Below are 17733 nucleotides of genomic sequence, written 5' to 3'. Positions count from 1 at the left end.
TAATTTTTAGAAGTTCCCATTCATCTAGTTTCTCTTCTGCTGTTTGTGCATTTTGAGTTATGCTTGATAGTCTATTTATGCCATATATTAGGGCCCCTAAATTTGCTCCTAGTTTTTCCTTGAGGAACTCTATAGTTTTAGGTTTCACATTTAAGTCTTTGATCCATCTGGAGGTAGTTTTTGTGTATGGTGTGAAGTACAGATCTTGTTTCACTTTTCCGCAAATGGATATCCAGTTTTGCCAGCACCATTTGTTAAACATTCTCTTCCCCATTTAATGGATTTTGGGCCTTTGTCAAAGGTCAGCTGACCATAAGTCGGTGGATCTATTTCTGGGTTGTCAATTCTATTCCATTGGTCTATGTGTCTGTCATTATACCAATACCAGGCAGTTTTGACTACTGTGGCTCTATAGTAGGTTTTGAGATCTGGCAGTGTGAGACCTCCTGCTTTGTTGTTCTTCAATTGTGCTTTGCTTATCCGAGGTCTCTTTCCTTTCCATATAAATTAGTGATTGGTTTTTCCATATAGCTGTAGGTTTTTTTGTAGGTGCAAGTTGAGGAAGTTCCTCTCTATTCCTATGTTTGAGAGTCTTTGATTCTACTCTGCCATACCAGGTGACCAAGTCAGAATTGACTCAGTGATGGTGGATTTGGAGTTTTTTGTTTGTTTGTTTTTGCCCACATGTAGCTTATCAAAGAAGACACACATTAAGCAAATGACAGAAATGCTTGAGAGTACTTAATATTCAAACCTAACTTATCTGGGAGGTCAGGAAGTTCTGTTGAAGGAAGCAATGCTTAAACTGATAGCTGATGAGTAAGTAAGAGTTATGTGGCTTGGTGGGAGTCCAGGAAAATATACATAGGGTAGTTTTTAAGGTGCCAGCTATAAAAGTTTGGTGAATGAATAGCTCTGATAGAGTCTCACTGCTTCATGAGATAATCATGTACAGAGTTAAAACCTGTACCAGCTTCTCCGTACATAAAGGCTACCTTCCTTTGTCTTTCCCTACTGATTCCAGCCTTGTTTTTGAAGTGACATAGACTGATACTTCTACAAAAGAATGTTTCTAGTATTTTTTTAGTCTGCTCCTCTCCAGGTGAAACATTTTTTATTCCTGCTACAGCCTGGCCTATCAGCATTGCTAGTCAACATCCTTTTTGGATCATCTTTAGATGGCTGATGTGGAACACACATCCCAGATACAGTCTAGTAAAAAACACTGTTTCTGCTAATTTCTGCCATTAGATGCTAGACTCCTATTAATACAACCTGAAACTGCAATTGCTTTATTTATTTACTTATTTTTCAGCTCATAAAAACGGAAGTGTCAAAGGGAAATGGTAGGGCTTATATCCAGCCAACAGTCTTGCTTCCACTGATGTAGATGCCTGAATTCTAAAGTTTATTGGTATGAGTTAGAGGATCTCATAGAAGCTTGATTGTAGAAGTTTTCTGAGGCCTAAGTGTTATTAAACCAACAGCTTGCTCTAAAACCTATAAACTAGGTGGTTTTCCATCTCCACTTCTTTAAGAATTAAAGAATTCTAATTCCCTTAGATCTTGTTTAATCAAACTTTGGGTTCAGCAAGCCTGCCAGAACTAATGTTGAAAAGCTTTTTGGGGGAGACTAGAATAGAACTGTAGTGGACCACTGAGACATCCACTCTGACTTTTTCATTTTGCGGATAAGAAAGCTAATGCTTGGGGTAATAAAATAACTTATTTAAGATTACATATTGGAAGGAAGGTTGGGCAATCTACTTCCGTAGTGATACTGCCTTGGAAACCCAAGGAGGGGTCACTATGAGTCAGGTCTGACTTGACAGCATGTAACAGCAAATAACAAGATTACATAGATAGCTCGTTGCTGAGCCCAAACTTGACCATAAGTCCTTTGAAAGAGAAGTCCATTGAACTTGTTTAAGTTTACTTTTATATGTAAATCTCCCAGTGGACAGCATGGCCTGCATTGAAATTCTTTCTTGTTTCCTTTGTCCAGTCCTTCACAACCATTTTGTTCTCTACTGTAGCACATTCAGCCTTTCTGTGAAACAAATATGTCTTAAATTCTTATAGCTGCTAGGTCCTGTGGGTGACACAAAAATAGGTGCTCTAAGATCCATGCCTTCATGTTGCTTACAGTCTAGTGGGGAAGACAACTGGATATGCTACTAACTATAAAACTAAGCAGGGTGTGATATGAGTACTATTGGAAGTACAGAATGTTGTGCTATTCTAGGAGAGAGATTGGCAAAGGGTGGGGGTGTTAGAAAAGAGCTCTAGTGGTGCAATGGTTAAGGCATTCAGTTGCTAGACAGAAGATCAGTGGTTCAAACCTGCCAGACACTCTGCAGGAGAAAGATGAGACAGCCTACTTCCGTAAAGATTTACAGCCTTGGAAACCCTATGGGGTAGTTCTGCTCTGTTCTATAAGTTCAGTGTGGGTTGGAATTGACAGGATAGCAGTGGGTGGTGGTTAGAGGGTTTAGATAGTGAAGAATGGGGCAGGAAAATACTTCCAGTAAGATATAGCATAGAAGATAAAATGGTGTCCATTTTTGGGTGGAGTTAGGAAGGCACAGGGCAGGTTTCAGGAATGAGAGATTACCTGGTTTAAAGAATAGGATAATAGGGAAGGTAATACTGGAAAAGTTGGTGAAAGGCAGATCAGAAACTTTTAATGTTATTAAAATGCAGTCTTAAAGATGGTGGAGAAACAAGAATTTTTGAACAGTGGAAATTAAATGACAAGAGAGCTTTAGAAAGATAAATAGGCAGTGTATGATGTTGCTATGGAGACTACTTTGAAGACTCTTGAAGTGGTACAGTCAGAAGATAATGTTGGCAGTGAATATGGAAAGAAAGTGACAGGTGCAAGAAACATAGAAGAGATGGCCCCTCAGGACTGTGAATTTGCTCAGCAAAAGGAGAGGAAAACAGCAAAGGTTAACACCAAGCTTTCAACCTGAAAAACTTGGAGAATGGTATGCCACTTTTATCAACAGACATTTAAAAGAAGGAAACGTTGAGAGGAAGAAGTTGATAGATTTTCTATTGTACATACTGAGTTTGGACTCCAAGAGGACATTCTGGTAAAAGAATCTAGTGCTAATTGGAAAAGCAGGTATGACAGCTCAGATGAAAGGCACCTTGGAGGTTCTCACAGTTGAAACTGTACAAGTGATTGATGTTGCTTAGTTGAGAAGAAGGATTAACCAAGAAAGGAAAAGGGCCTACCTAGGACAGGATTTGGGGATGTCTATAGATTCCTTGTGCTGCTAAAACAGAAATACCACAAATGAATGGCTTTAACAAAAAAAAAAAGATATTTTCTTTCAGTTTAGGAAGCTAGAAGCTGAATTCAGGGCACCAGCTCTCTCTGTTGGCTCTGGAGGAAGGTCCTTGTCTCTTTTCAACATCTGTGGGCTCAGCGTCCCTTGGAGATCTCCATCTATCGTGGCATCCGTCTTCCCCAGGTCCAAAAGACATAGTCTACTCCAGCTCTTTCTTGATGATGCTGAGGTTCCTCTTCTTTGCTTACTTTCTCTTTTGTAAGATAAAAGGTGATGCAGACCACACCCCAGAAAAACTCCCCTTGCATCTGATTAGGGCTGTGACCTGAGTAAGGATGTTACATCTGCTTTAATGTCCTTACAACTGATTGATCACATCAGATCACATCATGAGGATGATTACATCATAATCTAATTGCCAAATTACATATGCCAAGTTGACATATATTTTGGAGAAATACAATTCAATCCGTGGCAGGGGATTTTGGAGTAGTATAGAGAAGAGTTGATGAAAGACATATAATTTAAGGACCAGGGAGCCAAGGCAGCAAGAATTTCAGGAAAGAATTGAGAGTCCCCATTGTTAAGTACCTCATGAGTACTGACAGAAAAAGACTACTTAGTAGTCTTCATCATTTAAAATTCTTTCTGTTATTGTTGGTTTTAATTTTAGAGGATAACTTCTTAGGTTTCTGAAAATTAGTAGGGACTTATTCTTGGTCCAGGTGTATATCTTTGCTCAGAAATCCATACACATTCCATGTCTGGTGAGTGTAAGATACCTTCTTTCTTTAGTGTGAGTCTTGGTACAAGCCAGAATTTTATGAAAGCAGTGTATAATACATGGCCTTTGACAGGGTTTTTACGACAAGGTTCTTACTGGCTTTTTGGCCTGAAAGCCCCAGGTCTGTCAGTATTGCTCCTCACTCACTTAGCCTCTTGTTGCCTCTTATTTTAAAGTACCTTATACTTAACACTGCCTCTTCCCAAAATTGTAGATACGCCCTAGAGATGAACTGCTGTTTCTAATAAAAATATCAACAGAGGTCAATCAGAGAATGAACGTAAGGGAAGAAGGGAAAAGGTGCTCATACACTTTGCTTTCCAGGCACCATTCATTATCTCATTTAATCCTCACAATAACCCTGTGAAGTAAGTAGTATTATCCCCATTTTACAGATGAGGAAACTGAGATGCAGAGAGGTTAGGTGGCTTGCCCAAGATGACACATCTAGTAAGTAAGCGTGGACTCAGATCTGTCTGGTTCCAGAGCCTGTGCTCTTTCCCATTACCCTATACTGAGGCTCTGAGTTTAGAGTTCCAAAGTTGGTGGACAGGCCCAAGAGTCCTAGGGAACCTCTGCTTGGCACTCGGAGGGAAGCCAACTTTGCAATATAATGTATATGGCTGTGGCTCTTGCTGATACCTATGTCATTTTTGCCTTAAATTCTTTATAATTGTTCACTCACCTTCCTAGTTCTTTCTAAGAAGAGCTTTACTTTTTATATAATTTGTGTTTTTTTAAGAGCTACTAAAAGATTAATTTTCTCTGGGGAGTAGAAGGGGGTGGGGCAAGAGGCCATTGTCTATTATAAGTCTTTCTGTACTAATAGGTTTTTAAATCATGTGTTTATATTTCTTTGATAATTAAATGCCAGAAGATACTGAGGTACAATACCAAATACTATGACTACACAAAAGAACACATTGTGAGATACATTTTTATAAAATGACAAGACCTGTATTTTATGCATCTGTTCTTTTATGTGAAGGTTCGCAATGAATTTTACAAGGACACACAGGGTGTAATACTGGTTTATGATGTTGGGCAGAAAGACTCCTTTGACGCTCTTGATGTGTGGCTGGCAGAAATGAAGCAAGAGCTTGGACCTCATGGAAACATGGAAAACATTGTATTTGTAGTGTGTGCCAACAAGGTAACTGGTTTGGAAATGGTATGATCAACTTTTTAAATTCATTATGGAAAGAGTGCAGCTCTGCATTTTGGAGAACAAATAAAAAGAAACAAAAATCTCTTAATGTGTAATATAAGAATCAACAATCTTTCAAAACATGTCTCCCTAAGACAATAACACCAAAAAAACAAAACCTGCTGCCCCAGCATCATAGTAAGAGGAGGATATTGGTGACTGAGTAAGAATGGTAGATGCTAATAATCACACTTAAACCTAATCAGAGTGGGGGCATAAATAGGTGAAATGTGGACTATGGAAAGACATGAAAAGCAGATGTTATGAGGTCAGCTTTCACAGAGATGAGTATCAGCTGTTTTCCCACAGATAAAGAGGAAGTACTATAGTGAGGCATGAGTCCTTCTGCCACAGAAAATCAGTCTACATTCACTTTAAGTATTTTTGTCCCTTTTGGTCCTAGCAATTTTATATACTACTGCTGAGGAACAATAGTTTTTGTCTAAGTAAAGGATGGGCAAAAACCTCACTGGGACTATTCTGGTGGGACAAGTTTAGAATTTTCTGTCTGCCTCCCAACTTTGTATTTCAGATTGATTGTACCAAGCACCGCTGTGTAGATGAAAGTGAAGGGCGTCTTTGGGCTGAAAGCAAAGGGTTCCTGTACTTTGAAACTTCAGCACAAACTGGAGAAGGAATCAATGAGATGTTCCAGGTAACCTAGCATTTTGTCACTTTAGGGTTCATGTGAAGGCTGACTATACCAAATTTTAGTTTAAATAAAGTAATAGTCATTTCCATTTAGAATAAGCTCTTTCTTTACAGAAGCTGGAGAGTCAATGAGTGTGTGTGTGTGTGTGTGTGTGTGTTCTGTCTTCTGTCTGTTTATAAATCAGTAGATTCCAATCTGGATGATCATCACAATTACCTGGGGAGATTTTTCAAAATAGGCTTCTGGGCTCCAGACCTACTGGAAGGTTAAAGTTGTGATAGTGATAGAGCCCAGGAATCTGTATTTTGTAAAAGCTCTCCATGTAATTCTGATGATCATCAAGTTTAAGAACTATATCATACATTAAAGTGGGATAAAAAATATTCTTTAAAATCACCTTTGGCTAATTTGTAGCCTATGACATTTGTATATGTAATCAAATACAAGCATTACTGTGGCAAAATTTTCTTGCCACAGCTAATATAGTCCCAAATTGTAGCCTACAGGTGTAATTAGAGAATTAATAGGAGACTATCATTGCCAGCCAGACATAAAAAATAAGATCTCACCAATCACGTAAATAAGAAAAGGATCTACTCCCATTGCAACCTGATTAAATGATCATCGTTTAAGACCATTAATCTTGAATAATTTTAAGAAAAGGAGGCAGTTTAAAACAATAAGTTACAAAGTTAAATCAACTGTTAATTATAGATATATTTGGAAGAAAGTGGTAGCATGAATAATGCATTTTTCTTCTTATGAATACATGTGATATTTTGGGAATTTTTAGCATTTGAAATAATGTAAGCATACTCTAAAGAATTCTTCTTAATTATTGAGTGGGATTTTATTCTATCTTTTATGCTGAATTTCTTTCTCACAAGATGTCATCCTTCCTTCTAGAAGACAGGTTTCATCCTTGCGTGACGGGCTGAATTGTGTATCAGTAGCTTCTATTTCAAGACCAAATAAAGTTGATGTTAATTTGCCATGCTTCATATTTTTTTCAGTACATAGACCTGTGTGAGTTTATATCAATATATGCACACTAATGACAACTATTGAGTAGTAGTTTATAATTCTGGAGAATTTTACACGTTTGATCTCATCTGAGACTCGTAACAACAATATAAGGCAGGTATTATTCTTATTTCAAAAATAAGAACTCTGAGACTAAGATTAGTAAAGTGACTTGTTCAAGAGATTAAAATAATAACTGTTGAAGACAAAAATTGCTTTCAGCACTTTAAAGATATTATTCCATGGTCTTCTGGTCTCAGTTGTGTCTCATATGTGTCATCATTGTTTCTTACTTATTTCTCTGTACATAATGTATCTTCACTCTGTCTCTCTAGCTGCTTTCAAAAGTTTTTTAATCTATAGGCTTCAGCATTTTGACTATGATATGCCTAGGTATGGTTCTCTGTATTTATCCTATTTATGTTTGCTAAGTTTCTTGGATTGGTAGACAGGAGTTTTTCATGAAGTTTGGGACGTTTTTGAAGATTATTTCTTCAAATTTTTTTCTGCCCCATTTCACTCTCTTCTCTCTCTAGGGCTCCAATTACATGTATATTGAACTATTTAATTTTATCCCATATTCCCTGAGGTTCTGTTGATTTTCCTTCCACTTATTCCCTCCATTTCTCAGATTAAATGGTCTCTATTGATCTGATTGCAACTTCACTAACAATCTTCTGTTAAACCTATAATGTGAAATTTTTATTCAGTTGTAGAATTTAAATTTAGTTGTTTGGCATAGTTCCTAGTTCTCACTCACTGAGATTATATTTTCTCTTTAATTCTTTGAACATTTTTCCTTTAATTCTTTGACTATATTTATAATAGTTGCTTTAAAATCTTTGTCTCTAAATCTAGTGTCTGAACTATCTCAGATTCAGCTTCTTTTGACTTCTGTTTTTCTTAATTATGGATCATATTTTCTTGTTTGTGTGGGTAGTGATTTTCAATGGGACACCAGAATCGTGAAAAATACATTGTAGAGAATTTAAATTCTGTTATCTTCCTCTGAAGACTGTTGGTTCTTGTTGTAGCAGGCAGTTAAATTACTGGCAGATTATATTGAACCTGTGCAGCCTTTGTTTCTCACTTTAATAGCAAGGATCTAAAGGAAGCCCTTCTCGGAAGGAAGGTTGGGCAATATACTTCCGTAGTGATACCGCCTCAGAAACCCAAGGAGGGGTCGCTATGAGTCGAGTCCAACTCGATGACACATAACAACAACAACAACAACAAAGGAAGTCCATTGTTTTCCCCAAGCTAATTTGGCAGATCTCAGCTTCCAAATTCTGTCTTGCAGATCTTGCCAGCTATTAGTTTTAGGGATTTTTAGGATAAACCCAATTCCTAAGGTACACCCTTTGTAGTATCTCAGCTAGCTACTAAAAGTAGTAATGAAGTGTTGGGGCAATCTTTCCATTCTGCCAAGGCAAAACTCTTCCTCTTGCACCACTTCTAGTATATTGGTTCTTTTCCCAACCCCACTGCAGCTGCTATCTGCTAAGATTCAAGTGATCTCACCCTGTGTGTGTATAGCCTCAGTATAAACTAGTGGAGAACGCCCACATGAACTTCGGGGATCCCAGCTCTGCACAGCTTTCTGTATTCAGTGTGTGCTATGAAGATTCTAGCCACTTCAGCTGCCTCAAACTCTGATCTCTTCCTCCTTAATTCAATAGGACTTTGTGTCTGCTCAGACTCCAACTCTCTGTGACATGATCAGGAAACTCCAGACAGGGAACCAGATGATTGAGAAGCTTTCTTCTCAGGGATCAAGGTCTTGCACAGGCTGTCAGCCACTGCCTAAAAATACTTGCCTCATGTATTTTTTCCAGTCCAGTACCCATTACTCTGTCATGGCTGGACTTCAGACCTGAAATTTAAACAGAGACTTTTGACTTCAATTCTAGCGTTCTGTATGCCTCACCATAGCTTATGTTCTATTACTTTGTGTGTTGTGAATGAATACTTATGTCCTCAGAAATCTGTGAGCTTTTATATTTCAGGTTAGCTCATAGGCTAGAAGAAAACCTTTATGATGTATTTCTCATTCTGATACCACTGGCAAATATTATGAACCATGATCCTTTTTAGGTGGCTTTTATCCTTTCACATAAATCTTGGGTAGAACTAATAGGCAAATTAGTCTGCTAAGAAAATTAAAAGAAAAAAAAAGGCTAACATGATGAATAATATAATCAAACTATTCTGTGAGTAAGCACTTAGACATAGTGCTTTACTGTTGGTTCTATTTAATAATAATTTTCTTCACAGACATTGTATGTCAGGAAGATAACTTGGTTTTCTCTTACATTGTTAAAAGAGAAAATAATATTAAGATAGACGGAAACCAAGATAACAGTTCTTTTTTTTTTTTTTTTTTTAGGATTTGGGTGAAGATTTACAGAGTAAATTCACTTTTCATACAGCAGTTCACATATACTTTGTCTCATGTCATTGACCAAAATTTACAATGCAGCAGCTCCCCTCCCACTTCCTCCCCATAGTTACCTCCTCCCAGTGTCCATCCCTTCATACTCTTCTGCACCCTGAGCTATCTCCCTGTGCATAAGCAGCCCTTCCTTCTCCCATGATTGTTCTCTCCAGGGCGTGTGTCTACTTGAGGTAAATGTTTAACTCACATGCCTGTACTTTGTTTGGCTGGAAACCACAGTTGTGGGTTCAATTCCAGACCTGAAGGGCAGATAGGGGCCATAGTCTCAGTGGTTACACCAGGTTCCATTGGACCAGCAAACCTGGTCCCCACCTTCTTTTTTTTTTTTTGTCTCCAAATGATTTTGAGTTTTGTACCACATTGTTCTCCCTCTTTATGCAGGATCTCCTACATCCCTTCCAAGTGGATGGCAGTGGTAGCTGGGCACCATCTAGTTCTTCTGGTCTCATAGTTGTATAGGTTGCAGATCGGATGGTGTACCAGTTCTTTTGACTTAGTATCTAATGGCTTTTCCTTCCACAAGACTCCTTGTTAGACTGACAAGTCAATTAGCTATTACTGGAGATAAGTAAGAGGAATCTAAGAGAAAGATAAGTTTTGTGGAAGATAATATAGAAATATCTGAAAAACAGAAGAGGAAGAGATTTAAAAAAGAGGAGATATGTCAGTTTAAAAGCAACACAAATGTATTATATTAATATTTTGAGTGGAATTATTCAATAATAGTAACAATGCAGCCAGTGTAAGATATGAGCAGAATAAAAAAAAATAGTTTTAACTAACAAACCATCATAAAAATGGGCAAAGAATATGAACAGCCAGGTTTCAAAAAATGACACAAAGGCCAATAAACATATAAAAAGATACTCAATCTCACCTATACTTAAAGAAATGCATATCAAAACTATGAGATACATATCAGATTGGCAAAAATGAAGATGTATGATGGTATCTAGTGTTGACAGAAATAGACCCTCTCATCTATTGTGATGGGAGTATAGACTGGTGTAGCCTTTTTGGAGAGTGGTTGTCAAATCAAAAGTCAAAATGCACATATACTCAACACTTCTGCTTTTAGGAGTTTATCCTAAAGCCCTGTCCCCACAAGTGTTCAGAGTTGTATACACAAAAAATATTTACTAAAGCAAAAAATTAGAAACAACTCACTTGTCCAAGAATAGGAAACTGGTTCAATAAATGGCAGTACAGCCACACAGCAAAATACAAAACAGTCATTAAAAGAATGGGGAAGAGCTGTCTCTGCATGCAGCTCTAGAGAGTCCAAGGTATATTATTGTGTGAAAAAAATGATGTATCTAAGTGATCTCTCTCATGTAAATGTTTAAAGGATGTGGATGTGTGTATGTGCTGGTGTACTGATACAAAAACTTTATGGAAGGTGTTCTGGTTACCTAGTGCTGCTCTGACAGGAATATACCACAAATGGGATGGCCTTAACAAACAGGAGTTTATTCTCTTACGGTTTGGAGGCTTTAAGTCCAAGTTCAAAGTGCCAGGCTCTAGGACTGGGTGAAAGCCCCTCAGCCTTGGGGTCCAGGTCTGACTCCTGCTCCCAGCCCACTGGAGTAGAGACTTCTCTTTACTCAGACAGCTGCTGACTGCTGAGGCTGAGAAGCCCAAGGTTGACAAGTAAAAAGGCACAGTCCTGATGTTACCAAACTACATGGCAGGCCATTAGCTCAAGTCCATTGTAAGTCCCAAGGTCGGCAGAGCATGGCAGGCTGCTGAGCAATGACACGGCTACATGCAGGATCCAAGCATGCCGTAGGCTAGAGACCATTCCTAAGACTTCTCCTTAAATATAGGAAGCAGACCATATTCCAAAGCCAGCTACTCAGCTGCTTGTGGTAGATCCCACCGTGGAGTTGATTACCAGTCTCATCATGGGAAATAACTACCATCAGCTGCCCAGCCACTCAACCAGGCCCAGCCAAGGTGACACACAAATATAACTACCACAGAAGGATACTCAAATATTAACAATGATTACCTTGAGGAGAGGAATTTGAGGGATAGGAAGACATAGTTTTCATTTTACATTTTCTTTACTATTTGAAAGGAGTTCTGATGGCACAGTGGTTAAAGAATTCAGCTGTTAACCAAAAGGTTGGCAGTTTAAACCACCAGCCATTCTGCAGGAGAAAGATGAGGAGTCTGCTTCTGTAAGGATTTACAGCCTTTGAAACCCTATGGAGCAGTTCTACTCTGTTCTCTAGGGTCACTACGAGTCGGAATCCACTTGATGGCAGTGGTTTTTTTACTATTTGAATTTTTATTGAGGTAAAATTCACATAACACAGAATTAACCATTTTAAAGTATATAGTTCAGTGGCATTTAATACATTCACGATGTTGTACAACCACTACCCATATCTAGTTTGAAAACATTTTCCTCAACCCAAAAGGAAGGCTATACCCATTAAGCACTCATCCCCGTTTTCCCTCCCCTCAGTTCAAGGAACCATCAGTTTGCTTTCTATCTCTATGGATTTACCTATTCTAGATATTTCTTGTAAATGGAATCATACAAAATGTGACCTTTTGTGTCTGGCTTCTTTCACTTAGCATGTTTTCAAAGTCCATCCACTCTGTAAAGTGTATCCGTACTTCATTCCTTTTTATGGCTGAATATCATTCCACATTTTGTTTATCCATTTATCAGTTGATGGACATTTGCATTGCTCCACATTTTGCTATTGTTAATAGTGCTTCTATGAACATTTATATGTAAGTATTGTTTGAATACCTGTTTTCAGTTCTTTTGGATATTTTCCTAGGTGTAGACTTTCATAGGGAGCTCTGGTAGCATAGTGGCTAAGGCACTTGACTGCTAACCAGAAGGCTGGCGGTTCAAACCCACCAGCCACTCCTCGGAAGGAAGATGGGGCAATCTACTTCCGTAGTGATACTGCCTCGGAAACCCAAGGAGGGGTCGCTATGAGTCGGGTCCGACTCGATGGCACACAACAAACAAACAACAAACAAGACTTTCATGGTCATGTGATAATTCTGTGTTTAACTTTTTGAGGCTATTTGAATTTTTCTAACAATGTTTATCTACTGCTTTTTAACTTCAAGTGAAGTTGCCTGAGTGTAGGATTATGAGTCACTTAAATTTTATTCTTTATGCTATATATATAGAGAGAGAGAGAGAGAGTAAGAGAAAAAAGATCTTCCAAAGTACATATTTGCTTTATTCATAACTTTAAGAATTATTAGAATATATTAAAGCCTTGAGTTGATACTTAAAAGAAATTCCTCTTTTCACAAAATCAGTTCTACTCTGGGTTATGTTTTCTTTTTGCAGACCTTTTATGTATCCATAGTTGACTTATGTGAAAATGGCGGGAAACATCCTGTCATAAATAGCAGTGCTAGTTTCACCAAAGAACAAGCAGACACCATTCGCAGAATTCGAAATAGCAAAGATAGTTGGGACATGCTGGGAGTCAAACCTGGGGCCTCAAGGTAAGCAATACTCTAGGTTACTTAGTGCTGAGTTATGTTACAGAGAAAGACCCAATAATCAAAAAAATTACAGATGCGATAAATCTTGTAATTGGCTAGAAATAGGAAGATGTATGGAAATATATCAGATTACTTAATGACTCTGCTTCACTGAATTATTTGAATATGAAAGGAACAGAGGGCACAATTGTCTGATAAGGGAACTGTCATATATATGTGTAAATAATATGTGTGTAAATACCTTATGCTCTGCTTTTGTCTGTATAAATAAGAGCCTTGAAGCTAATATATCCTTAAAAAAAAAAGCCTTACAAAAAGAGAATTCTTCAACCATAGAATTTTAGAGAAGAGAAGAGTGCTAGTAATCAACTTGTCCAAACATTTCATTTTATAGGTGGGAAAACTAGGATTCAGTGAGACTGAACACCCTTTCAAGGATCCCAATGAGTTAGTGATAGAACTGGCTCTTGACCTTGACTTATGTGTCTGCCTCTGTGTGTGTGTGTGTGTCTCTCTCTCTCACACACACACAGACACACAGACACACACAGACACACACGCATATACATCCTGCTAACTCCTCTCTGTGTATATTTGTGTTAAACTGTTTTATTTTAGCCAGGTACTTTTCTCCCAAAATAAATATTCAGGAGGAAAAGAAATGTAACTACTATTCTTTGTTGATTGTGCAAAATACATCATTGTTCAGTGTGATTACATACTTTTAAAGATGCAATACTATTGTTACTATGCGTATTACAATGGATGAGTTCTCACATTTTTTCAGTTTTCACTACATCTTTCTTCATCATATTTTCTCTCTCTACTTTTTCACCTTGATGTTCACAAAAGAAAAAGGTACTTCTTACCATTGCCTTGTAAGCACCAAAAGCTTAAGTATCTCTAGTCCGTGTTAGTCTCATAGCATACCCTAAAGTCTAGAAGGAAAGAAAGGAAGGGAAGAGCACAGTTACCCTTAACTTGTCAGGCATTGCTGAGGATGCTTTGGATATGGGAAGGAATTCAGATAACCTCATGTATATAGCACAGAATTTATTGGTGTCTTTTAAATATCTTTTTTGACCTCTGTAGTCTCATCTTACATTCTTCCATTTCTTCTCCAATGGATATTGACTCTAAAATTAAGGAACTATTACTTTATGAACTTACTAATTAACTTAGAACAGTACTCATTAAGGAAAGGAAACTTTTAATTCCTTATTTATTTCCTGTAGTTAATTAGAATCTAACAAAACTTACAGGACCTCCGTAAGTTCTATATTCTTAACCAATATAAGCTTGTACTTCTCTAACCTTTTTCCATTTAGTCTATCAAGCTAATTTTTATATAGTATTAAGCACATGTGGGTAAAATCTAAGAACATTTTTGTCTTGAATTATAGAGTTTTAGTGTTTATTCAATGTTATACTTATTATTCTTGAATTTTAAGAAAATCTTCAGCAGAATTGATAATATTCATTATATTCCTATTACATTCCTCAATCAGTCTTGTTTTTCCAAAAATTTACCACAAGAGTGTCTCCTGCTGCCTAGAACTCTTGAAAGGCACTTTTAGTGAAGAGGACAAGGTCTCACTACTAATCACACCCAGGCATCCTCACTCAGGAAGCAGAGTTGTTGGAGGGACCCTGCCCATGACTGACTCACTGGGAAGAGAGGAAGCTGTATCTAATGTAAGGACAAAGGGTCTTTTGGAAAAATAAGAATCCTGGCAATTCAGATTTCAAGAGGGAGAATATGACTTTTGTCAGCTAATATCAGTATTATCTATGTAGAAAAACTACAAGCAATGTTAAGGCAAGAAAATTCAGAAGGACACCTCTAAGATCAGAAAGCAGAAGAAGCCCTAGCTTTCTTTAATGGTAGGAAACAGTCTGCTGCTAGCTGGTTGGAAACAAGTTCCTTTGTGTATTGATAAGCACAGAGACTGTATGCCCCAGACGTGGAGACTTGTTAACATGACTCTATAACATCTCTCCAAGTTTATGCATAAGACTTTCTGTCATATCCAAGTTATCAAAAACCATCTCTAATTCAGAGAGATCAAATTAAAAATCCTGATTTTAAAAAAAAAGGAAAAAGGGTAGGAATTTGGGGAAGCACCATACTCATGTTTATAGCATAACTGGAACTTTGAATTACAGTTGGAAGATGGAAATAAAACCTGCTGGGAGGGAGTGAGTTCAGTCTGAGCAGGGGCATGACTGAGTACTTAGAATCCTCTACACTCTGAGTCAGAGAAGACCTGACAACAGAGGACAACTGGAGAGCAGGGAGAGGGAAGGGCACAGTCTCCAGACTCCTTGCACACAGCTTTCCTGCTTCCTCAGCAGATCAGAAGCCTGAAGATCTCTCCTGGAGCTCTGCTGGTTTGCAATCAGTGCCTGTTGGGCTTTGGAGAAGCATTGTTCCTGCTGCTTTTCTCTCTGGACAGTATTCTCTCTCCTTTTTCTTCTTTGGTCTCAGGGTCCCTCTCTTGGGCAGTGGGGTCACCATCTGCCCTGGGCCTCGGATCTCTTGACACTGGAACTCATTTCAGCCCCTTTCTATTACAGCTTCTCCACCTGTATATTCCACTCACCAGCTACTCCTGCCAAGTCTGTCTTTGTATTCTCTCCCTTATCTTCCCGTTTGTTTCCACAAACACCTTAATCTAAATTCTGCTGCATTCTTGTCATTGTGCCCACCACCTATCCTGTCTGTCCCCTAACTTCAAGAAGTAGCTTTGCCAATACCATTGTGTCATGAAATGCCTACTATTATTGTCAAATCCAATTTTTTTGTTGTTGTTTTGCCTTCAAGCCCCTTCACTTACTGACCCCTGCTCCCTGGCCAACATTGTTTCTTGTTACTTCCCTGCACGGTTTCCTCGTGCTCCATGGTTAGCCCTTGACGGTTTCATTTCCCCAGGTAGCCTGTATTTCCCCACTGATGTGTAAATCCTAAGCCTCATCTTTCAGAACACTATTTCCAAGGCTTTCCCTGATTGTCTCATGAACTCAGAGACTCAGTCCTTCAGTCAGCAAAGATTTTGCGCAATCTTTGTGTAGCTTGGAGAGGAGACCAATCTAGTACTTAATAACATGATGACAACAGCCCCTTGTGCCAAGCACTGTCTATTTTCTTTTTGTCATTTATTTGTTTCCTTACCATTTATATACTCATTTTCCATTGTATCTGTTTGTTTGTTTGCTTTTACTTGTATGTTACATACTGTTTGTTTGACTGATTCCTAGACCTTTAGACCCACCTTTCTGAAAGGGTATGATTATTCAGGATAAAAGTACTTACTAAAACAGGTATTTAACGTGTGTCCAAACAGCTAAAATGCAGTGTGTTGAAACTGACAGTGTTCCTGATTTAGAGCTTTCTCCTTTTCCTAGGGATGAAGTCAATAAAGCCTATCGGAAGCTTGCTGTGCTTCTTCACCCAGACAAATGTGTAGCACCTGGTAGTGAAGATGCCTTCAAAGCAGTTGTGAACGCCCGGACTGCCCTCCTGAAAAACATCAAGTAGAAAGAAAGTAGAGAAAAAGGCTAATGTGAAACTCAAGTGCAAACCGACCGTCCCCAGAGGTGAAACAACCAACGTGAATTTTGCCTCCACGAAATCTTACTGCTTTTTTCACTCATGTGTTAATTATCATTTGCAAATCAATAATTCAGGTGCCCATTACCATTTCCTGGATGTTTTACAGAGAGATGAAGTAGATAGAGCAAGCCACGCCTTACTATGCTCATATTCATTTAATACTTCCAGATAATCTACATTTTTTTCTTCTTTGTTTGTAAGCTCTGCAATTAGGCACTTCACTCAAGAAAGTTCATAAGATTTCCAGAGGAGAAAAAACTCTTCCACCCTTTAAAAAAAAAAAAAAAACTTCTTTGTCACAGGAAAAAGACACCAAAAATGGAAGCAGACAATATCAGAACCTCTCAAAGTTTGTGGTGTGGCCTCACAAGCAAGTTGTTTCTTTTACAATGAGTTCCTTAGGTAGTATTTTAACTATTAATCTATAATTAGTGAGCTCTTGGCAGCCCTTTGGAAGTTTGTGCAACGAGGCAATTCAATTTTGAATTGAACTGCCCTTTTATGACATCTACTCTGTTTCCTTCTCCAACCACCAGGGGGAGAGACAGGCCAGGCCACCACCTAAGAGAGAACAGGCTGTGGCAGCCCCAGAGTCCAGGGAGGCTGACTGCTGCTAGTCTCACTCCTGGATGTGAGGCGTTTTGCTAGTCATGGAAAGGGTTCCTGGGAGCAGCACTGTGCACCTAGGAAGCAGAACTCAGACCTCAAGACAGAAGTACTGCAGGTCACACCCAGGGATTATGTACACATCCCCAGAGGGAAAGTCCAGCCTAATTGAGGGCATGTTGGAGGTACTAGGCAACTCCTCAGAGGAAGCTTATACTTTTTCTTATTTCTGCATCAGTTGCCACAGACAGGTGGGAAAGGCAGAGGTGCCCTTTAACAAGCTGGGCCTCTCTTGCTTTTTCATTAGCTTTTTCATCTTCTGCCCTTCCCCCCCCCCTTTTTTTTTTAACCCCACATCTGCTGTCATTTTCTCTGTCCTTGAATCCCTAGCTTCCAGCCACCACCTCTGTCATCCTTCTCTGCAAACCCTGACCTGGGCCTGGTTAACTGGAGACAAGTATGGATCTTTGAGGGGTGGTCGAGGGAAAGACCGGAAGGCATGTGTGGTGAGGAATCTCTCTATTTTTTGCTTGGGCTCCAAATTTCTGAATAGTAATATTTTTAAACTACAGATTATGAAAACTAATTTCACATAATAACACTCT

The 17733-nt window shown here is 38.6% G+C and overlaps 1 protein-coding gene across 1 annotated transcript in view; it reads left to right on the top strand.

Annotated features, from left to right (window-relative positions):
• DNAJC27 (DnaJ heat shock protein family (Hsp40) member C27) overlaps positions 1-16447 on the top strand; it is a 39706-nt gene extending 23259 nt beyond the window's left edge. The window contains exons 4-7 of the mRNA XM_007939279.1: positions 5072-5236; positions 5823-5945; positions 12749-12909; positions 16315-16447. Of these exons, the coding sequence (XP_007937470.1) occupies positions 5072-5236; positions 5823-5945; positions 12749-12909; positions 16315-16447 (582 nt within the window). The remainder of the gene's footprint in view (positions 1-5071; positions 5237-5822; positions 5946-12748; positions 12910-16314) is intronic.
• The last annotated feature ends 1286 nt before the right edge of the window (positions 16448-17733 follow it).

Source organism: Orycteropus afer, unplaced genomic scaffold (genome assembly GCF_000298275.1).
Source record: "Orycteropus afer afer isolate SDZICR_OR568_19922 unplaced genomic scaffold, OryAfe1.0 scaffold00058, whole genome shotgun sequence".
Taxonomy (NCBI): domain Eukaryota; kingdom Metazoa; phylum Chordata; class Mammalia; order Tubulidentata; family Orycteropodidae; genus Orycteropus; species Orycteropus afer.
Note: the sequence above shows the minus strand (reverse complement) of the source record. Positions and strands in the feature narration are given on the sequence as shown.